Consider the following 24,653-nt stretch of genomic DNA (forward strand, 5'->3'; position numbering starts at 1 on the left):
GTTATCGAGTATTTCGTCGTTCACGCGGAAAAGGAAACTTCGAAACGCTGTCTACCGCGCAAATCGATGCTTCTTAGGAATAAGTTGAATTTAATTTGAAACTATAGGGTACAAAGTGAGCCGTTCGAAGCAATAAATGGATTTGTCTCGGAAAGTAAGTTGAATAGGAAATGAACACGGAGATACGGAGTATCAAAGGATTTTCTATACTTCGAGAATAAAAGGCATTAGAACTTTCCAGTGAAGTAGACGTATATTGCGAGGAAAGGAAACGTTAAGGGAATTTCAAGAACTTTTAATATTTTAAAAACTGCAAAGTACGTAGACTTTTTCACTCGGAGTTGGCAATGAAAAAATTGCTGCTATATCGGAACTAATTAAAAATCTTAACTGTTGCATTCGAATTCTTACTATTAAAAAAAAAAGCAGAAGCTACGTAATTCTTTTTTCGTATATCTTATTTTTAAATATAATTATACACTCTATGAAATGGTTAATCGACTAGTTCACTGAAGACACCTAAGTGATCTTGGAACGTAATCCTGCCCATCGATTCTTTTTCGTGCAATTCCAACATCCGTCTTATTTATTCGCGTTGTTACGGTGTTTCGTTCGGAGTAGTATCTTTAATTAAGCGAAATATAAAGTACAAGGTTTAATGAAAAATTGTGATTAAGTATCGCGCGAACAACCGAGCCCAAAGCTGGAAATTAAACGCTAAAAAGATCCAAAGGATAGATCGTCGGTGTTAGCGAGGAAGCGTTTAATCCCCGAATGCACTTCGCCTTGAGAATCCTAAGAGATTCTAATCGCAGAGGATCTTGTTGGTCGGGTAATTGAAAAGCTGGTAGCTCGAGTAGATAAACATTTATTTGCCACCCTCTGACCGCACGACCGATAAATTCACCGAAACTTTGTTCGTAGCTGTATTTTATTAACATAGGCGGGGACAGACAATGATCTATCGTACACCGGAGACGATTAAGGGGGCAGTCTGGATATTTTCGACCGAAAATTAAGGATCCTTTATAATTGTTTCTTGTTTTCTTTTTTGCTACGAAGGAATAATTATGTTCTTATTTTCTTTTTCAGTTAAAAAATACAAATATTGGGGCCGATTACTTAAGGAAGGGTAATCGCGATTTAAGGAGAACCGTACGTTTTGCCTTTTTTCGGAACAAAGTTCGACTCACTCCACCAGCATTAACGCTGTTCAGGGTGGTGTCCAACTTACAAAAAATAGAATTAAAAACGTGACCATGAGGTTTAATGTACCGTGAATAAAAGTTTTCAAAAAAAAACTTTGTTTCGCGCGTAACCTGAAAGTTTGGAGAATTTTTTAAAATTTAACGCGATCGGTTATCACTACTTGGAAAATCATCGCTTAAGAAATTGCTTAATACACATTTTAAAATGCGTTTTCATTATCAAGCGATATCTTAATTCTCTGATGGGGTGTTTTTTTAAATACAATCACTCACGTCGAAGCCAAAAAGTCTGTAATAAATCCGACTTTAGAATGGCTTTCCAATATAAAAACAAACTAAAAAGAAGACTGCAATGTTATATACGAGAAGTACAATACAATAAATCACACAACGGACATACAAAAAGGAAAGACGAAGAGTCCACGAACAAAAACTAACCTTCGAACCAAACGGGCACTAGCATTGAAACTTGAAATTTCACGTCACATTTCGATACTTTAAACTACAGAAAAATAAACAAGCAAGTAAATAAAAGGATGCACTCTAAAGTTTTGATATATTTCAACCGTGGTTGCCACGATCGAAAAATTTCCTGCAAATTGAAGTTTCCTTTTACTTCGTTGCAAATTAAATAACGTTAATAATATTTTAGACGCATCGAAATTCGAAACACGCTGCGCTGCCTCGATCGACAAAAAGATAATCCGTTTTTCAGGAAGCCAAAAATAATTTGGATTACAGGGGGGATTAATCGACGAAGGTAGACGCGGATCTCCTTCCTTTTCCAGCCGATACGTAATTGCGGAAGCAATTAAATCGTAAAATATTGAGCCACCTTCGAGCGTAACTGGATACAGTGTGCGTTATTCACCGCGTGTTCGATATTCCCGCGACATGAATATCGCAATTTTTATCGCCGCTACAAATCACGCGCAGATCACTTGAACGCGCATTTATTCCCGCATGGAAAAAAAAAATACGCCGAGTTCGAACTGTAATTGAAACCGATCGATCCCCTTTCCCCCTTCCCCTCGACACACGACATTTCTATTAACGCTTCCCGATGTTTATTTCAGATGAGACGTAAATCCCAGGTCGCGCCTTTTTGCTTCCTGCTGCTATCGCTGTCGATCGCCTCGACCTACATTGTCCCTGTCGTCGGTCATAAGGTGAGTATCGACGCCTGCATCGCGTGCATCTCGTTGAACATAATTACATATTGACCTGGACACGATAGCATTCACCGTAACGCGCGTGGCTTAAAAAACAGAACAACTTCAAAAAAGACGTTTACACCGCCTGGTGTCGTCGACGATCAGTTCGCGCCCCCATTTTATATATTTTAATACCGTTTTGTCGCTATAGAATTGCACCTAATTAAAACAGAGGTTTTATAGTTGGAATAAAATAATTATATATTTATAACATTACATTTTATCTCTGATGCTTACCTGTATAGTATCAAAACAGCCTTGCAAGCTTGTAAGTTTCTCAATCTTGCAAGAATTACGACGATCCACCGGGTTCAAGTCTGAAACACGAGCAAGTTAAATTAGTACACGAGTTTGTTAAATAATCATTCTTTAAGGAACCATACACGAACAATGTGCAACATTAAGAGAGACATATTTGAATAGTTTAATCCATTATAGAAATTTCACCGAGTTATCGAGCATTGTATATAAACAATTTATTAGAATTAGTCGCTAACTCAGTTTATGTTGCGAGCTAATGGCGTGAATTGTTCATTGAATTTTCTATGAACCGCTGTAGGCGCAATTAGTGGTACTAGCCACCAATTTAATATTGGGTGACTAATTTAACTAACCGACATCGGACATATTCGTAACGGAAAAGTCGCAGAAAATTTGTCAAAAAAACAACGTAACTAAAATAATGTAAATTTCTATACGTTTCGGTTACACAACAATATTCATGACCGAAATTTTGTTTCGATAGCCATTATTGACGAGGGAAATTTATTTCGAGTTCTCACGATGGTAATCGATGAGAGAAATTTACTTCGATTGCAATTGACCGATTAAATTTTTCGCTGTACGTCGTGGTTTTATGTTTCACGATTACCAACGGTACACATTTTACTTCAAATTACTCGTAAATAAATTTTCGATAATTTTTATCAGCGACGAAAAAATAATATGTTACTTCTAAGAACATTTTAGTAAATAAATCTAGTTTGCAAATATCTCTTGCGTTATCTCTGTTCACAATTTATTTTCGAGTTAAATAAGAACTCTTTTAAATGCATATTTATGAAACAAAGTATTTCTAAAGTATATGATAAGATGGATCATAAACGACCCATGGTCAACCAACCCTAACATTGTTCACAAATCTGCTGTCCAAGGATTTAAACGCGTAATCGAAGTTACACGATCTCGAATGTTCGACGTTTTAGTAAATGAAACTCGATTCCCGCTACGAAATGTCTTCCACCAGTTACGATCATAGATCGACTGTGTCCGCTCGAAAACTTTTCGAATTCTCCGCAACGACCGTACCGCGGATTCAGTGACGATTATTTGGGGGTTAGTCGAACGTGATTGGCCATTCGATTTCACGGAGGAACAAGACCGACGTTTCCCACAGGACAAAGCGTATTCGAAACGTTTTCGCTAATTAAAAGGGTCGATTCCTAGGACAAACTGCACAGGATGTCGATGTTGACTCGTCAGGGTGGCGTTTTAAAATTGTTGATTCTGCCATGAATTTCGAACCACTCTATTTTCGTCTAATTTGTAATTTCTTTGCGAATAATAAATATTTATATTTCTAAATCTCATTGAGTTCTCTTTAATCTAATACTGACTACCAATAACAAATCTGATTGGACCTTTAGAGCAAACAAAATTATTAAAATTTAAAAAGCAAAACTCAAGCGTTGATTTGTCATGGTATGGAGAAATGGTTTTTTTCAAACCATTGTACACGAAAAAAGAATGGCACAAAAATCCTGGGCCCGAAGGTAGAAATAGGTTCGTTTTTCGTATACCTGTCTACCTGCTCGCCTACCTGTTCGTTCGCCTCGGAAACGCACAATATTTCTGTACACAGATTTATGGATCGACCTGGTGCACCCCTCGAAATTCTTTTTTCCCGCCTTTTTGCTTCCTCGGGTGCACCAAGTTATTGGCGTCGAAGCGGAAGGAGGAAGCTGGCAGATGGAGAGAAGGAACCAAGAAACTGCGATGGGAGAATACTTGAAATAGAAGCAAGCGGGAGGGTCGATCTCGTGGGATTTCAGAAACCGAAAAAATAACCAACGATGAACGGAGTCGTTTGCTGATTATTTTGGAGTCGATTTTCCTTCCGATGGAAATCCGTGATGCGGGAATACCAGTGATTCGGCGTTAATTTCTCGACGCAAGGAAAAACGGAATTATAAACTAAAAAATTCCACGATGACTACGTTTCGCTATTTTTTATTTCGTGACGATTTCTTTTTCGTATTATAATCATTACCATTGCAAGGATATCAGATGCATAACTAATTTTTTCCTCAGCTCGATATAATCCATGCATTTACAGTAACCGTGTTTAAACAAAGTTTGATCGAAGACATCAAAGCTTCGTTATAATCTATAATGATACTTAATTTAACACTAAACCTACCATTGTCTTAAAACAGTCTGAAAACGCGTATTAAAAATAGTCAAACTTTACATACGCACAGTTCCGAAACTAATAATTAAAATTAAATAATTGATCCATAATTAAAAGCGGCAAAGCCTCCCCTTTGAAATGGTTTTTGATATTTGTTGATCAAACTTTCTGTTTTAGAGATATCGTAATGTATGTAAATGGTAATTTTTTTAATTCGATACGAGCACGTGCGGTCAACGACCTTGGCAAGGCCGTAGTAAGAGAGTTCATTGACCTCGCGACGTAAACAATGAAAAGTGAACAACTTGACTTGAAATAAAAATCGCTGTATCTCCGGAACTAATTACGCTATCGACTTGTACAAGCACTCATTTTAAAGGGTTTTCCATCCCCTATCTTATGAACGTAACAACTACTATAATTTATGCTGTCTTCTATGTTTATTTTGACATTTACTTTGACATTATATACCCAAAGAAGTTTTAGCAATTTCTATTGATCATACAACTTGTGTGTAATAAAACTGGATTATAAATTGTTTATTTAATTCAAAATGAATATACATTTATATACAGAATGTTTGTATAATTACTAAGCAGGCGATCGTGGTAGAAATGGATATACATATATAAAGTGTCGATAGGTTTAGTGTTAATGCAATTCTTTCCCTTAGAGCATCTTATACATATATTGACAAAATTATTTCCCCATTTGTATGTATCGCTACCGTATATCTCTTTCCTATCGCATCGACTGGTTAAAAATGTATTACTTTCGTTTGCATGGGCAGATGTGAACTACAGTCGGTCGCACGGTTCGCTAGAAACGTTCTTTCGCCTTTTATTTACAAAGATTCTCAGTGATTGTGCTGCTGGATGTTCCATTAGTTCGCGAAGTGATAAGCAACACAGTGCATCGGTAATGTGCATTACACGCGCGATGCTCCGGCTGTATAGACGGCACAATGGGAATTTCACAAAGGACAGGGAAAGAATTGCTGTAGACGTTGTCGGTGCCACCCCCTTGTCCCGGTGCATCGGTGTAATTCAACAATATTCGCGTGACAGTCCCTTATCGGGCAAGAAATAGCATAACCGGTTTCTTCGAATGGATTCCACTGTAGAGTGACCCACTTGCCATGGGTGGTAATAATCGATCAAACTCAAATACGATTCGCTAAAATAGCATGACATTTTCTATTAACGGATGTTATTCAGAACACGACCCAGAAGTCAGAATACGTGCAGCGCGCGGCATACGTATGGAAATTAATCGTTATCGCTTTGACATTTTGTATGAAAGTGTTTGAAAGCCGTGCAGAATTAATGAATCTATAAAAGTGCATCAAATTAAATTAAAACACGACGAGACTGTCACCGATAAATAATATTTGACTAGAGTGAAAAGTGTACAACCTGTTTTATTGGCGATAATAACAGAATCTTTTTTCAGTATCGTTAGAATCGATAAACACTTTTTTGTGGGACAATGGCTAACAAATGCAATTTTGGATAATCATTTATACTTTTATATTTTAAGGACCAAGCGTCATTTAAATGCAAATAAAATTAAGTTGCGCAAATTTCATTCTCGTCCACAAATACTTCTTTGGGCCACTGTTTATGTATTGTAAAATCTCCGGGAGAAATAATTTACGACCTGACGCGACCTATGATGGCATCTGTGTACGCCTGACTTAGTAGTTGTTTATTAAAAATAAGCAAGTACTATGTGACAAGATGGTACGACCACCAATGGACGACGTTTTCTATAGGCTTTGCTCAGCCCCAGACATCACAAAGACAGCAGTAATATTTCGCGTCGCATTCCTTTCAGGGTTTCTCCTTGAGAACCTTAGAATGTCACTTTCATTACTTAATGGTAGAAAATTTGTGGTTTATGCATTTGGGTCATAAACTGTTTAAAATTCAGTTCATACACGATAATTATTTTGTCTTAATTCCTGTACTATTACCCCTTTTTTTAAATTATATCTACATCAATTTTTGCAATTAATAGTGGTATGAACACTCTATAACTCAGCGTGACTCAAGTTATATACCCATTATTTACACTTTTTAAATTAAAATTCATTTTATTAAATATCCAAAATAGCAACTATATAAAAAATAATACAATTCTCTAAGTAAACGTTATTTACTATTAAAATCACTGTCGAAAACTACAAACATTTATGTGACAGTTCATTTAAAAAAAGAAAGATCGTCTCTCATAATGCTAAATAAAGTTTCAGTCGAATCTCCAATATTTCTAAAAGAAATCAGTTTGTATCAATTTATGGGGTTCGCCCTATGTAATAAAATATTCTACAGAATATTTAATAATGCCAGTAATATTGTTTCATAATTCTAAATCGTTTCAATGATTCATGATAGTTGCTGTTCGATCGGAAAGAGTGAAACTGGCAGGAGGGTCATCGAAATGTCGCGATGCCAAACGAAGTAAATTCAACAGTGGTTAAAGCTGAAACATAAACACGAAGTTACTGGACTATCTATTGTGTGCACATTACATTTGATGGAGATTAATCCAATTATTCTAGCGTTAATAGCTTCGAAACGTATTTAACAAATATATACATCCTGCCAGTGACAAATATGAACCAGCTTCGATAATATACTCCTTGTCGAGATTGTCCACGATCGAAGGATGCATTTAATAACACACGATAGATTAAAAATTATTATAAAATTTTGCAAAACATTTCCATGGAAAATATTACGTTAAGAATACAGGGTGTTCGGCCACCCCTGGGAAAAATTTTCAAAATAAGACGAAAATCAAGAATACTAATTTGTTGATGGAGATTTCATTAAAATGTTATTAACGTTTAAAGTTCCGCCCGTACTGAATTTTTTTCTAGAAAGTGCGTAGTATTTCGGGGGTGGGTCTATTCACCAAAAATTATTGTAATTGACCCCCGCAACTGAAAATAATTTTTTTAGAACGATTTGAAAAATTTTTTCCCCGTCAACTTTAGGTACCTATCCCCTGTTGATTTTTCTTAAAAATTCATTTTTGATTTTTAGTAATTTCATTTGACGCCCTACAGAAAAATTGTGTAATACTTTTCTGTAGGTACCCATAAGCTCTACTTCAGAAAAAAGTTTCATTGAAATATATTCACTATTGTACGAGTATTGGCTGTTTGAAAATTGAATCATTTTTATGTGGTTTTTCTCATCCTACGGGGTCAAAGAACAACTTTTTCATTATTGTTAGAATTTCTACATATTCTACACCAAAATACGCGTTGTTTGCTTTTTTAAACATTAAAATCGTCCAATCCGTTCAGGAGTTATGGTGTTTTAAACATACGCATGAAATTTCAGTGAAACATATCGATGGTATGGTCAGACATTACATTTTCGGTAAGGAATTTTTTTCTCGAAAATGCGTAGGATTTCGGGGGTATGTGTAATGACCAAAAATGATTGTAATCGACTCTTGCAACCAAAAATAATTTTTCCAGAACTATTTGAAATTTTTTAATTTAATTTGTTAATAACTTTTTAATGAAGCCTCAGTCAAGAAATTGATATTCTTGATTTTCGCCTTATTTTGGCCTTTAGAATCTCCCATTAAAATTTTTCCCAGGGGTGGCCGAACACCCTGTATATACTAAGATATCGTGTCTTCGAGATCCTTCCAAACGATGTGCAAATCGCAACAGAACATGTAAGCTAATTTATAAAAAAAAAAAACTATGAGACCGAACTGAGACTGACCATAATTTTTAGAATAACGTGTTAAGAAAATCCATTCTGATGTATAAATGATGGGTTAAAAACATTTATATTTCCCTAAATTACAATTTCAAAACAGAAATTGATTTTTAATATCATTGGTTAACATTGGAAGAATTTATTAATGACGTTTAAATTTGTTTAAATATTAAATTGTCTGGCGGAAAATCTGATGAAATTATTTATTTCATCGGTAGATTAAATATCGGGTTTTACGTACTTGAATATTCAATGCAGCTTTTTGCGAACTCCAGTTCGTGAACGCGGCTCCTGAAAACTTGTCACCTTGGCTACCTCTATTACGTATTTATTTATACAACCATCTCTATTAATATTTAATGTTACAATTTTAGCACGAGTTTATCTCATAATGTATGTGCAATTTTTATTTACAATTGAGGATGTAGCATGGTTAATAATAAGGCACAATGTTTGTATCTAAAAGAAAGAAACTTTTATTTTTACAAACATATTAAATATCCCTCAGAGATTACCCGTAACGCAAAGGAAAATATGCACGTCGACTACAAACCCATTACAGCGAGTGAAATAACAACGTTGGGGAAGTTTGTACCTCGAAACATTGGGACTGTTAGTTAACATTACAACTAAGACTACTTTCTGTGTATTTTAAAATTAAAAAATCGTAAACGTCGCGTACGGTAACGAAATAAAGAGTTTATTAAAAAAAGGGATTATAGGCAAAATTTTTTGGCATAAGTTTTGCCCTGTTTAATGCGTAAAAGATTAACCAGAAATTGCAGATGGATCAGACGATACTCGAATATTCCCAACAATTGATAGATTAACGATAAATACATAATCTCGTGTACTTTCTAATAATTCTTTAGGAACACCCAATGAGAAAAACGCAGATGGACCAGCAGGAGTACTCGCTTTTATCGCAAAAGGAAGAAAAGAAATCCACCTAAAGTTTGAAAAGAACGAAAGGAAAACGAAATCCTTGCTTCATGAAAGAATAGATTCTCGACTGAAAAAAGGAAAAATTGGTAAAGTTGTTGGGGAACTTTCCCCGTTATTAATCTAGAAGGGATCAAATTTTCTTGCTTTTAACAGACAGAATTTCAAATCTTACATTTCAACGTATTCGAGTCGATTCTCGACCCAGAATCAACGTACCTCCGCGTTATAAAACAAAATGTGACACCCTTTGCGTCAATAACTTCGCGCTCATAAATTTTTTTTCAAATATTTACTGACACATCGATGTCCCCATACATCGAAGTCGAGCAATTTTTATTCCCGAACAAGAATTAAAAATTTTAGATTCGTTCGCGAACGACCCTCCGTTTACGTTTCGTTTCGTTTCGTAAATTCATCCGTTAACAACAGCCACGAGTAAAAGTTTATAAATAGATCTAAAATCATTATTCATTATTTGGAAATCAAATTAACTCTGTGCAGATATCTATTTCGATCCTTTTCATTTAAATGAAACTGGGATTAATTTTTTGGATTCGAATAGCTCTTATCGAGCTTGGTAACATTTACTTGAAACATTTTATTTTTGTGTTCTGAAACTTCGAAAATTTATTAGAGTGTAATAGAATTTGATTTGGACATCAGGATCAAATTGTATTCCATCACACATTCGACTTTTAACACTAAAACTATCGACAATTGCGGTACATTTAATTGTACCAAAGCAATTAAAACGATAGATATCGGAATAAATGTACAGTGCAATGGAAGTAAATGTTTATTCATTCTATTATTGAAAACTATGGTGAATTTGCAAAAATTCAGTCGAGTATTTGCAATGTTTACCACTTTCGGTAGTTCCAGTGTTAAAATACAATTATCTCGAAAACGAAGCATCATAAGATTTTCATTCTACATTCTCAACTCGCATTTCTTCACGAGAAATCACACCCCGACGATTGATCAATGGATAACGCTCTGTATAATCGGAGGAAAACCATAGAAGCAAGATGAATCGGTGACGGGGCACCGAAGGGAAGTTGATTATTGACGCGAGGGGTTAAAAGGGAAAGAAAAATGAACGTCCCGTGTAAGTCCCTGTTGAACGCGTGATCGATCAATGGTCGGGTTGAATTCTGTTGGAACGTAGAAAATCAGTGGTCGACCGACATCTGACATGCCGTCAACGCTACCCGAGCACGTATGCTGGCCATTCCGCTAATGTTGACCGGAAGTGTTTGTTCCGATGCGTGCAGCAGTAGCATGCTGGACAGCACTTGTCTCGTGGATCGTGTAACGCTGTAGTCCAACATAATTGTTGGCGTGCCAGAATTTACCCAGCACATAGGTGGCTGGATCGGTGCTGGCATTTGTCCCTGTACTGTGTACATCCACCCTGTATGCGAGGATAATTCGTCGCAGCCTGAAGCGGATTTGATTGCGCGACGTCCATGATAAATGTAAATGCAAACAATCCTCGACAACCGAATCCGCGGCGCGCCGGCTAATTTCCATATCGTCTTGTTCTTCCGATTTCGATTCGAAACGATCTTCCCAGAAACTGGTCTCACGCGCGACTACGCTCCCGCACGACTCGCCACCCTCCCCCCACCAGGCGCTATCTAAACTCGAGACGTAGACACTCGACAGGGTAAAACGTTAATAATTAATTACCGTCGTTACCGTGCCGCGTAACGGTCTTTAACAAACATAAAGCGTTCCCATCGCGGCATTTTATTACCTCGCGGAAGACAACGGACCGAGCGATTTCGTCCATTAAGAAACGTACGCGCGAACGCTGAATTTCAAGGACTTTCCGTGTTCGCTAATTAATTTGCGATCTTATCGAACGATTTTTACGGTCGTTCGATTCTTTCGCAATTATATTCAGGGTGTTCGACCACCGCTGGGAAAAATTTTAATGGGAGATTTTAGAGACCAAAATAAGACGAAACTCAAGAATATACTAATACCAATTTAAAAAATTTTGAAATTCAAAAATTTCAAATCGTTCTGGAAAAATTATTTTTGGTTGCGAGGGTCAATTACAATCATTTTTGGTCATTACACATACCCCCGAAATCCTACGCAGTTTTGAGAAAAAAATTCATTACCGAAAATTGCATGTCTGACCATACCATTGATATGTATCACTGAAATTTCATGCGTATCTTTAAAACGTCATAACTTCCGAACGGATTGGACGATTTTAATGTTTAAAAAAGCAAACAACGCGTATTTTAATGGAGAATATGTAGAAATTACAAAAATTTTCGAAAAGTTGCTCCTAAACCGCGTGAAATGAGAAAAACCTCATAAAAGTTGTCTAATTTTCAAACACCCATAACTCCTACAATAGTGAATATATTTGAATGAAACTTTTTTTTGAAGTAGAGCCCATGGGTACCTACAAAAAAGTATTAGACAACTTTTCTATACGGCGTCAAACAAAATTACTAAAAATCGAAAACGAATTTTTAAGAAAAATCGACAGGGGGTAGGTGCCTAAATTTTTCGGCGAAAAACAAAAATTTTAAATCGTTCTAAAAAAATTATTTTTAGTTGCAGGTGTCAATTATAATCATTTTTGGTCAATACATATAACCCCGAAATCCTACTCACTTTCGAGAAAAAAATTCCTTACCGAAAATATAATTTCTGGCCAGAAATGTCAGCCCAAAATTTCATTCAAATCTTTAAAATGTCATAACTCCTGAACGGATAGGCCGATTTTAATGTTTAAAAAAGCAAACTACGCGTATTTTGGTGGAGAATATGTATAAATCGCAAAAATATTCGAAAAGTTATTCCTTGACCCCCGAAAATGAGAAAAACCCCATAAAAATGGTCCAATTTTCAAACAGCCATAACTCCTACAATAGTGAATATATTTCAATGAAACTTTTTTCTGAAGTAGAGCTTATGGGTACCTACAGAAAAGTATTACACAACTTTTCTGTAGAGCGTCAAATAAAATTACTAAAAATCAAAAAGGAATTCTTAAGAAAAATCGACGGGGGGTAGGTGCCTATATTTTTCGCCGAAAAAAAAATTTTTAATCGTTCTAAAAAAATTAGTTTTAGCTAGGAGGGCCAATTACAATCATTTTTGGTGAATAGACATACTCTCGAAATCCTAACCAGTTTCGAGAAAAAAATTCGAGTAGGTCTGAAATTTTTCGGCGAAATTAAAAAATTTCAAATCGTTTTAAAAAAATTATTTTTAGTTAGGGGGTTCAATTACAATCATTTTTGGTGGATATACATACCCCCGAATTCCTACTCGCTTTCGAGAAAAAAATTCATTACGGAAAATAGTGTCTGGCCATAAATGATTCCTCCAAAATTTCATGCGTTTGTTTAAAAAATCGAACTAAAATTCATGAACTTTATCTTGACAATTGAGAATTGTTTTAATTTCACAGCAAAAAGTTCAAACCAAACCTATATATGGATGACAGTGAAAGCGCTAGAGGCGTATTTTCGTTTGGAGACGTCGATTTTACTGTGAACTCTACCGTCATCCTAGCCTCCCATAGTCCCCATGATATTTCCTATACCTCGCTCCTATCGTATTCAATAAACTTCGTCCGTGGTGTTCAGTGAGCCACTTAAAACAAAAAAATTTCATACACGAATCCGTTCGTAGCTACCGAAAACTAAGCCGCGAACTAAATGTCACGCAAACTTTGCCGTCGGCATTGAGAACCATTTATCCCTGCTTTTGAAATCAACATTAACAATGCTTATCTCGGGAACGAAACGAAACAGACCTACAGCGTGTGTGACTTTTAATTCAACGCAGAATAAATCGAGATAAATATTATTAATGTTGGTCTCAACAGCGGTGATAAGTGACTCGCGATTGTAAAGACAAAGCTTTATGTGGCATTCCGGTACTCAAAACATTTCGATTTTTACTGAAAACTTATTCGAGTTGATAAATTATCTTTTGAATTTATGAATGTCAAAACATTGTTATTAATCTCAGTTTCAGAGAAGTTGACGCAAAGGTTGCTCGCGTTTTGAATTTTTCCCATTTTCTCGCACGACGAAACTCAGCGGCCATATTCGTAAACGATGGACGCAACATTGAAAGCTCCGTACGTTATCGCGAGCTGTAAAGAGGCAACGGGCCAGCCGACAGCGTTAATCGATAATCCAAAATAACACGCGTTAATACAGCAAGACCAGGAACCAACGAAATTGTCGGCCGTAATTGGATCGAACGCGGCTGTCGAATACACGGCGCGAACGTGTAAATGTACGATTCTTTGCACCGAACGAAATCGCAATTCTTTGCGAAATAAATTGATCGTTTGGTAACTGACGATTGATACACGGAAAACGGTCGGAAAGAGGGAGTGAGGTTCAATTTAGAAACTAAATACAAATTATTGCAAGGTACATAATTATTACACTGCGAATCTTTACGCAAATTCATATTTTTATTAACGGAGTTAATCAAATGAGAGCTTTGTAGAGGGTTGTTCCAACCCCCAAATACAGGGTGTTACGCATTTTTCCGTACACACTTCAGCAGTGTGTTCTACAAGTAAAAATAAGACTAAAGTGTTGACAAAAATATGAAATGTGATGTTTTTTTATTTACAACAAATTTTCTAAAATTTTGTTTAAAAAAAGCGACTGCTAGTTGAGACACGAGACACGTGTATGGAAAAATGCGGAACACCCTGTATGATCATTCGTATCTTATGTATTTTTTATATTTTTGTATATTAAGTACATTCTGTAGCTTTTTGAGAATAAAAATTTCCCAAAAATACATAATCTAATAATTATATTAAGAAAATAAACAAATATGAAAGTGTTATCATACGTTTTAAAACAATGATTTTTATATGAAAATACTGTCTTCTATATTTACGACGATATCGACGAGTTATAACAAAATTGCATAGAGCTGATATTTGAATATTCCGAAAATATTGAAACAACGTAGGGAGCTTTGACCAGATTGAAACAATTGCCTGTGAACCTGCTAGAACAAAATATTAAATATATTTCGTATTTTAAGGGGACGAAGGTAACAATACCGATTCAATCTCAGCTACAAAGCACGAAATAATAATCACTCGAAGTTCGATGATTCCCAAAGACAAGTTTTCAGAGTATCTAATTGAATGTTAAAGTTCTGACGAGGAGTTTCTTCCTCCCGGTAATTTCTACAAGTAATTGAAAACACCCGTTCCCTCGAATGAACAATTTCAGGAGACACTAATGGAGGTACGGAACGCAGCGGTGTCCCCATAAATTTGCCGCTGAAGTAACGTGACCGTGAGAACGAATGGATACTAAAACTAGTCATATTTTTCGATGTCATTCTCATATTTCGACTTCGTATATTAACCTCCTCGCGTCTCTCGATCGATTCGTGTGTATCATATCCCTTCCATCCTTACTGCACGACCGCCTACATCCTTTCGCGTTTCATATGAAAAATTAAATAAATAGAGACTCTGTGACAGAATCGGTCGCTCTTCGTCCCGTTTGTCCCCTGATATTGATAAAATTCACGACGATGAAAACTTGACGTCGAAACGGACATCGGGAAACAGTAGGGATCCATTTTATTTTTATTTTAGCACGATCGATCGCGGATGGCATTATCGCGACGAATTATCACGGTCGATGTGCTCCAGGAGTGTTCTAATCTTTTATTTCATTGCTGGAAAGAGTTCCATCTCGAAGTTTCTTTCTACCTCCCCTCGCAAGAAAATTTCTTAATAAACGATCAGAACACTCATTAACACTAGAAATATCCAAGCAGTCAAAATTACATATTTGTAATTTCTAATATTTTTTAAAAATTGATTTCCATTGCATTTTAATTTCTGTGGCCACTTGTTAGCACTAGAACTACCAAAGCAGTCAAAATGACCCCTTTGTAATTTCTAATATTTTTTAAAAATTGATTTCCATTGCATTTTAATTTTTGTGATACAGATAAATACACTATAATTGTTCTAGTATTAAAAATCGCGTCCGGTAATGGAACTTTTATAGTGCAATTTTGCTTCTATCGTTTCAAGGAAAGATTGCAATGGTTTTTCCCCCTTTTTTATCGTGAAAGAATTATCTGTAACGATTTACTCTCTGTGTCCTCGATCATCCGCAGAGGACTGTTCTAATTTTCGTCGACCAAGCAGTTTTTCCAAGCTCGATCGTGCCTAATCGTGGCTTCCATCGATTCTCTCGGCACCTACTCGCGAGAGGTGACTCTTTCTTGACCCTCTAGCTTTAACCCAGTTTCCTCTGCAGTTCTTACGTATGCATTTTTTCACTCTTTTCAGCACTCGAGGCGACACCGAGACTTCACAGTGGCCGAAAGTTACGATGCGTCATCGTCCAAGATTGACAGCGTTCCGATGACGATATCGCCGGCGATCGATCAATCTCCGCTTCCCGAAGAGCCATACTTCTCCGAAAGTAAGTGACGATTCATTCAATACCGTAAAAACTACGAGCTACAGTAGCGGGCAAAAGATTAAGACGACAAGAAATTTTTGTACGAAAAAAAAATACAAATATACTGTTCCTTTCTGGTAATAAACGATCGACTCTTTGTTTATATATTTAGTAACGAAATTATATTTTGTTCCTATAACGTATTAGATGGAAAGTACAAAAACGAAACAAAGATTAACGATTTCTCTCATCAATAACTGCTACGAGCAACCGAAAAAGTTATTATTAATACCTTATGTCTGAGATTTAACCAATTGTGTGGGGAACATTATACTGTAACCACTATCTGGGTTTTCTGGAAGTATGGTTTTGATCGTTGTCCTGTTGGAAATAATATGCATTACTCGTGCCCAGTTTAATTGTACTTTCTGGCAAATTGCTCCGCAACGCGTCTGTATATTTTAAAGCAGCGTTTCTCAAACTACGGTTCGCGCTCGGAAGAAAGAAAGAAGCATATTATGTACAGAAATAACAGAAGCATTTTCCACGGTATTTTATTCTCAATAATCGTCACGTTTGAATACGTTGAACCGCCAATAATAAAACCATAGAAAAAGAAACATCCTCCACCTAATTTCTGAGAAGTGGCATCATTCGTTTTATTAAATTTCGATTTGTTCAAATTTGTAATAAATTTTACCTGAAAGTCAAGCGATAGAAAATTAAATGCATTTTCTATCAAAGCATTCTTCTATTAATAATAATAATATTTATTATTGGGCATTGATTTAATTAACAAACGAAATATTTTAATAAAGAAACGTGAAACCATTTAAATTAAATTGAAATTAATAGTATACAAATACATTGTATTTTTAGTAATTTAAAACTACACTCTTCGCGCTTCGCGGTCTCGAGTTACGCGGCAATGCCCTCATTTATGTTCTTGCGCATATTTTTTACGCGTGTATATATTTACATATAAAATAAAACATTCTGTTCTTCAATTTTACTCTCCACAAAAGAGCAGGTAGGGAACTATTTAATTTTAATTCACTTTTATAACGAATATTACAAACTAAATGTGTTAAAGTATCCCAGTTAGTATCTTAACAATTTTAAATTAATAATATCTATTCCATTTGGCGATAATAATTGGGATTGATATTTCTTTCTCCCTGCAATGCATTGTATACAATTCGATTATCGCAAATAGCTCCACGGTGAATTACGTAAAAACTCCATACAAAACTTTCCCAGTATTATATTTAAACATTTCAAATTTTCTCGCGTTTAATTATCGAACTTTCTGATGGAAATTATTAAAGCTAAAATAAAATTAACCTTATATACAAATACTAACAAGAAACTGGAGTATGCAAATACTTTTTCCCATCCATTGTAAGTGGAACTTGTTTAGAGATTGATGGAATTCGCAAAATAAATCAGTATTTAATAAAGTAAACAGATACGTTTGTACGACTGCACATGTCACACACCGACCCAGTATGTCTCTCATAATAAATGCTGAAAATAATGACCTTTCAGTTTGAGGCATTTTAAATGCTTCGAACACGTCCGAAATTGACACACTGATCCGTTGAGACATCTGTGTGAGCGTATGTTTGTTAAAAGCTATTTGTTTTCCCGATGAGTTCTATCAACCCCCAAAGCTCGCACATGTAGTTCGTTCATACCCTGCATTTTATACACTGACGTAATTCGTGGTGCAAATGAAATGGAATTTCAAATCACATTGAAATTACAACGTAAAATATTTTCGTACAGGATTTCATTTTCGGAGAAAATGGAATACGATTCCTTACGAGCTGACCAAATTGGAATTTTAACTGACAATAACACTTTGTAAGTGCATCGAAGCACTTAAAATTAAATAGTCGTACAGTTGTACTATAATAAAAAAAAAAAATGAAAGAACACACAAAGTGGCCATAACAAAATGAACGAACGTTTTATAAGTATTAATTTTGTTTTCATTTTCAGCAATGTTTCCTCCACAGTATAATATGAAATTCCATAACATACATCGACATACAAAGAATTTTTTAACTGGTATTTTGCATTTGTAGACTCAACAAAAGCTAAGAATTGCAAATTTCCTCCCTCTGATATATTTTTCTGTTTAAAATCAGGTCTTAACCCACCTCGAGTAAATAATTTCATTGCAAACTCATTTTCCCTTTCCATCTGCACCACGAAATGCCTCGATAAAATATTGTAAAAAGGATGAATCTGTAAGGCACAACAAAGTTACGTTTGTTTTTTTTTTTCTTCTAACCGTAACGCAGGACGAGGTAAAATTGAAAAGAACCGACAAACATATCCGCACGCCGGAAAAAATTAATGAACGCGTTTACACGGGGCGTGCATTTGATACGGACCGCCAAGAATCAAAAGCCAAGCATTCCCGACATTCGTACCGTGAACCTTTTCTTCGAGTTCGCGAATTATTCTAAAAGCGTATTTTCACTTGTTTGCGCGTCGCGTTATTTTCCTCGCGTACCGAATATCTTTTAATTGACTCATTATACGGCAAATGAACAATTTATGGCCGCGCAATGTAACCGCACAGAAGAAATGTATAAGCGTCGCGTAACGAGACTCCGGGCTGGGTGGTAACTTTAATAAATGGCCACGGTAGAGATGGAAATTTTCTGGCCGGATTCATGGCGTTACAGATATTGCATCTTGAGAATAAAACACACCACGCCGGTGACGATCAACGCACCGACAATTTGAACGCCAATGGAGACCTTCGTGACCCTCTTCGAACAAAGAATCAACCACCGACCTAAAATTTACAGATTCGGTGTTTTTCCTGATACTCTGAACGTATGATTAATTTTTGTTAGACTCAACTGTGAAGTGGACAGTTAAAAAATTGATGAAAACCTGACACCGAAAGTAATTTAAATTACTTTGACACTGCGTTATCGTGTTATTATAAGTGTTGAAATTAATGAAGAAAGAAAAATATTGAAAAGTCTACGTTTTTATTTTATTATTTGTTTGAGTATAAACAACTCACGCGAATGAAACTACGGATACTATTAATATGTATGCAAAATTTACATTAATTTAAAAAACATAATAATCTAGTTTCTTTCAAATTCGAAATGACTATTCTTCAATTTAGACCATATTTAAAAATAATGATAAATATTAGATTAATACGGAATATTATATGATTGTGAAATGAATTCACATATTTTGACTATCAAAATATCAGAGATTTCGGTGACTTCGACTGTCAAAAACACAAATTTAGGTTACCTTTCATAAATTTTAAAACCTCCACTGTATGTTTCACAATTGAGTTCGAGAAAAGGAAATTACATATTCGGATTTGGCGCAAAAGATTACGTAGGGAAGGAAGGGAGAAAACGCTCGTACTTGCGGTTGATTCTTCGATTTCCTCTTTTTTTCTCGGTTTCCGACGGCGCACGATTTAATTCTTTTAAAAACTCGTTACCCTCTCAGACCAAATGGTACGTGGCAAGAACCACGTACAGAATGAGCCCGCAAATTAATATTATTGCAACTATGTAGAATATTGCGCACATTGTAAGCGAGATTGCTACAACGGTGGACCAGCTTGGCTACGTCGTGCATTAAATAAATATACAGTGGGTTGCAAAAGTATTCGCTCGACCAACCAACGAAAATCTATTATTCCATGAAACTGATACTGTGATACCAAAGTTCGAAAATTTAATTATAAACCTTCATTATATTTCAATTTTATTTTTTGGAATTAATTTTTAAGTGATTTAAATTATATATTATGCAAACCAAGATATAACCAATATTCTAATATAATTTAAAAATACAAAAATGAACACTCGAAATTTGATGACACCCTCTAATCTATTCGAAACCAATTAGATTTTTAGTCAAATTGAAACTAATTTTATTCCATTCGAAAAATATTTCTTTATGTCCGCTATTCAAAATCTAGACAGTAATATTTTATTCAATAGGTCTGAATATTTAGCCACGTGAATACAGTGGGAATGAAAGGGTTAAGATACGTGTATCGTCCATTGTACCTTGTATAAAATGGAGATTGCCAATCCCTGCTGTTAACTACTGTTCCCGCCTCCGTATTTAACTGTGAGCCGGAGATTTTTTTATTTCTTCTTCTGGTTCTCTCCCAGAAGAATTAAATAATTCAAATTTACACTCGTTGCTACATATTACAAAATTCCAGAAAGCTTCTGTGAACGCTAAATATGTTTCAGCAAAGTAGATCCGCTTTCGCCTATTTCGTTAGTTAATCCAAGTCTTCTTTCTGGAACCTCGACCGTAATAACCGGCTCACATAATCGACCGACGAACTGTTTCTGTACTTATATTTTCTCGCAGTTCCGTGAAAATTGCTCAAACCACTCATACGAGAGATTTACTTTTATACGTTTTAATATTTATTCTTCACCTCTGTCATTAGACATTAAATTTCTGATCGATCGAGATTTTCATTTTACCGGTACTACATTCCTTTATCGTATCGCTGTTGCATTACTCTACAAAGCGAGAATCGTCTTGAAAATTATTACAGTTTAATAATCCCACACCAAGTTACGAAAGTCTCAAATGCATTTTCTACTAACTGACAATACTTATTCTAAATATAAATCTTATTCATGAAATAGCAATTGTCGCGAGAGATTATTTTAAAAAGACTTTCACCATAAACTGTCCCTTGTTATTTAAATATAAACGAAATGGTTTTCGTAAACGTCTATAGTGGACGATACTTGTGCAATCTACAGCGTGTATACAGGATATCCACAAAATAGGCGGATAAACTTTGGCAACGTATTATGTTCACGGTGAGAATAAAAGGAAAACATCGAAACTCTTTCGAGTTCCGAACACTTTTCATCTGCGGTGAAGTTTTGCGAAAATACGTAGGAAGTTCGTGAAAGTTTGATCTCAGAACGGATATTGCTCCGTTTCCACTTCATACGACATGTCGAGCCGACTTATCTGATCGCAACACATATTCTTATTATTTACTACAACACAAAGAAATCGATGACAATGGAGCACGTGTTTTAACGCTCCATTACAAAGACTGATATACATTGTTCGCGTATATTATGACTCGATTATAAGCAGATTATAAAAAATTAAAACTTTTTAATTTTTTATAATTAGCTTCCCTACTTTTATCTTTGACCTTCGCGAGGATTCTTACAAAACTTCACCGTGGATAACAAGTATTCTGATAAAGAAAGCGTTTCCGGGGTACGCGTTTACAGGGTGTTTCTGAAATAAGTAGTCAAAGTTTAGGAGCATATTCTGCTCGTAGTGTGGAAAAAGTTTCGTGCAAACTCGACTCCACAAACGCCATTCCGTGTTATAACGATAACCAAAGTCTGTTTAAGACAAACTTGGACACGAATAACCGTCAAATTGCAAGTTTTTATTTTGTTTTCGTTGTGGATAAAAATGGTTAACAAAATGTCTTATATTTAAAAATAAATTACTGCTGTTTCTTACTGGAAATTCCCACATTACTTTCTGGTCAATCCCGATATTATTACGACGTCTTGAGTGTGTATACGCGATATTATTACGTACGAATATTTTTCATCCCTATTTCGTAGTCTTTTCCAGGAAGTCGGAACGCTGGTGTTTAGACTAAGTCGCTATATTCGGGGCGCAGCTGGTCGCAGATTGCATAACATCATCAGAATTTTCCAGTAAGACTTGCATAGTAACGTACTTTTCCTACCACTTTTCATACGGACTTTTCGGGTATAAAAGCAGCAGCTGCGAAGACTAGTCAGATTAATTCGGAGGAAAGTTTTCGAAAGGGCGAAACGCTGCAAGATCGGGCACCCGAGTTCCATTCGAGCATATAATAATTACGTACAGTACGTTCAATTACTGTTATACCAAATGGATGGAGGACCAGCTACGCGAACATCGTTTTATTAAAAATACATTCTACTTCATCGTACGTTGTAACAAGAAAATTTAAAAATTGGATTTCTTTTCTAATTTTTTAAATAAATTAAACTCTCGATTGATTATATTCAATGAATTAATCTTCTATAGAAAACTATTTGTTTCGACCATACTTTCTACAAAATGGATACTTTTTAGAAACATAAAGAAAGAGTAAATGTTTGACCTATGATTTCGACCCATTGTGTTTTACACTTATTACGAGTCGATGTAATTCGAGGGACCTTTCTTTTAATTAAATATATTTAATAGTTTAAAAGGACCCACACTGATATACTTTTATCGCTCGAACTACGTCAGTATAAAGTTACAAGGCTTACCTATTCCATCCTGGTGGCTGCTGGTGTTAGCCGGACACACCGATTCGTCTACGAAACCTAACCATCTTGTGGCTTCCGGTATTAGCCGTACATCAGTTTGTCCACGAAAACAGTCTCCATTTGAGTGACTCCCGGTATTAACTGGACACCGGTTCGTCCATGAAAATTAGCCTATTCCGTGGCTTTTGGTGTTAGCCATACATCAGTTTGTCCGCGATCCTCCATCCTCATCCAGTGGCACCCGATCGTCCACAGACTCGAAACAATATACATTAAAATCTCGATTATTGCACGAGAACTTCGTTATAATTCTTTGAAACGCATTGGAAATTACGTGTCTCGACTCTATCACGTTTGGAGTACTAATAAAAATAACTGAACGTACGAAAAGAAAGAAATTACACGGATTTAAGTAAAGAGTTTCGCTATTTTTCAGCCACCCGTACAATTTTCTTCAACGTAATTTAAAATTCTCTCATCGAGATTAATAGATCTGATTGGTCTACTACCGTCCGACACTCGTTTTTAAAATGAACCTGTGCTCGAGAAGCGTTCGAATATTCTCTGAAACGTTCTCTTGCCTGGCAGACGTCTATTGGGGAAACGATTTGCATACAGAGGCCTTGCTTCGGTTGAATTATATTCAGCAAGTCCATACATCAAATGGATGCCTGCTATTTCCTGCTTTGAATAGTTACTCGTTATCTCTTCTAATACGCGGTGGATGAATGTATTGCGTATCGAGTGCCCTTCTCGAGAGTAGAAACAAGTTTCGAACGGAACAATCAACAAGGTCGAGAGACAACACGAAATTATCGAAGTACGAATAACAAACAGTTCGGTAAAATCAGTTAAATTGCTCGAATTCGTGGTTAATAATTACCTCGATAATTACGTAGAAGTAACTTGTGAACAAAGTTAAATAGGGTACACGTTTGTATAAACTTTTTTCATTATTTCTACGTACGTTGCTCAACGTTGAATCAGGTGCGACGCAGAACCGTGACAAGGCGGGGATAAAAGGAACACGCGACCTTGGACGCGGACAAACGCTTCTAAAATTCTCCAGACTTCTGTGTACCGAATTCTGGAACAAAAATTAATGTTTAATTACTAAAAGAACGTGGTCGAGTCTGAGAACTTAATAATAATAAGAGTTTCATGCGTTGCATCGACGAGTGGGAGAAATGGTCGCTGAGCAACAAGTATGGTTGGAAACGCTAAGCACGAGAATAAGAATCGAGGCAATGGAGGCTCTACTGTATTTTTATTACAAGTATTTGCTGCCACGAAGACAGTATAAAGCGAATATAACTGGTTAGTGGGTTCTCGGGAATTAATTACCTTGTTAATTCACTTGCAGAGTTGGAAAAATGATGAGCAGATGTGTACGATTGGCCATAGTGAATCACGCGCAAACACTCGATTGTTGTTTATCACTCGTCGAAAAGGTCGCGTCGACTGAGCTCAAGTCGTCGAAGGCCCAATGGCGGCAGGTAGAGGAGACATAATCGTGGGACTCGGATGGCACATGCGCAATATCCCTCTGGGATAATCGTCTTTCCAACTCTCAAAAATAGTAATAAAATATTTTTTTGTCGAACGTACAGGCTACTGTTAGTAATTTAAAACACCATTAATGTTATTTAATTTAATAATAAACTAAACCTAACTGAGACCTAACTCAGACCTAAATTACAAATTGCAAATATTAAATTAAAAATTACCTGTTAACCGACTACATTTGTTGAAGGAAAACGTATAAAAACTTTGTAGTAAATCATACAATCTACACGTTTGTGTATTAATTCTATGGTCTCGTGTCAATTTTACGATCGTTTCGAGAATGTGACACGAAATTTTAGATTCGAATGCCATGTTGCAAATTCGGAATACCGAAGATAACATAATTTGGAATATTCCAAGGCATTCTCTTCTGCAATGCGAATTACAGCGAAGACAAAAGAGGAGAAGAGTGGGTGAAGTGTTTCATGCGCGAAACGTGGGCACACTGTGAATGCGATGGTTATGACTCCGGAATTTGCACTGAATTTGCACCAACGACTGACGCAAGTACATTTTAAGACTTTGAATTGATATTTACTTTAAGGTACAAAAGAATGATTAATTCAGAAGCTTGACTTAAAACGGTGAATAAATAATTTAAATGTCTAAAGATTATTAAATGAATTTTCTTTATAGAAGTTTACTCTTTCGTTCGATCCCCATATAAGTTACGAAACGGTCTGATGTAATATTTGATTATAATCGAGAATAATCGTCGGTGATATCAAGTATCTGAAAGTAATGGAATTTGTGTTAACGCGCGTGACGTTTCATTATCATCCTCGATATAATTACTTGCTG

At 35.8% G+C, this 24,653-nt stretch overlaps 2 protein-coding genes across 3 annotated transcripts in view; one reads left to right on the forward strand and one right to left on the reverse strand.

Moving 5' to 3' along the window:
* Fstl5 (follistatin-like 5) overlaps positions 1-24,653 on the forward strand; it is a 121,834-nt gene that overhangs the window by 86,431 nt on the left and 10,750 nt on the right. For both annotated transcript variants that reach the window (XM_076762468.1, XM_076762467.1), the window contains 2 exons: positions 2,285-2,377; positions 15,855-15,990. In XM_076762468.1, coding sequence (XP_076618583.1) covers positions 2,285-2,377; positions 15,855-15,990 — 229 coding nt within the window. The remainder of the gene's footprint in view (positions 1-2,284; positions 2,378-15,854; positions 15,991-24,653) is intronic.
* LOC143340480 (uncharacterized) overlaps positions 1-24,653 on the reverse strand; it is a 64,203-nt gene that overhangs the window by 32,394 nt on the left and 7,156 nt on the right. The window contains exons 2-4 of the mRNA XM_076762494.1: positions 23,631-23,855; positions 22,287-23,373; positions 2,660-2,739 (exon numbers count right to left, since the gene is read on the reverse strand). The gene's annotated coding sequence lies outside the window, so the exon portion shown is untranslated. The remainder of the gene's footprint in view (positions 1-2,659; positions 2,740-22,286; positions 23,374-23,630; positions 23,856-24,653) is intronic.

This window comes from Colletes latitarsis, chromosome 3 (genome assembly GCF_051014445.1).
Source record: "Colletes latitarsis isolate SP2378_abdomen chromosome 3, iyColLati1, whole genome shotgun sequence".
NCBI classification, from domain to species: domain Eukaryota; kingdom Metazoa; phylum Arthropoda; class Insecta; order Hymenoptera; family Colletidae; genus Colletes; species Colletes latitarsis.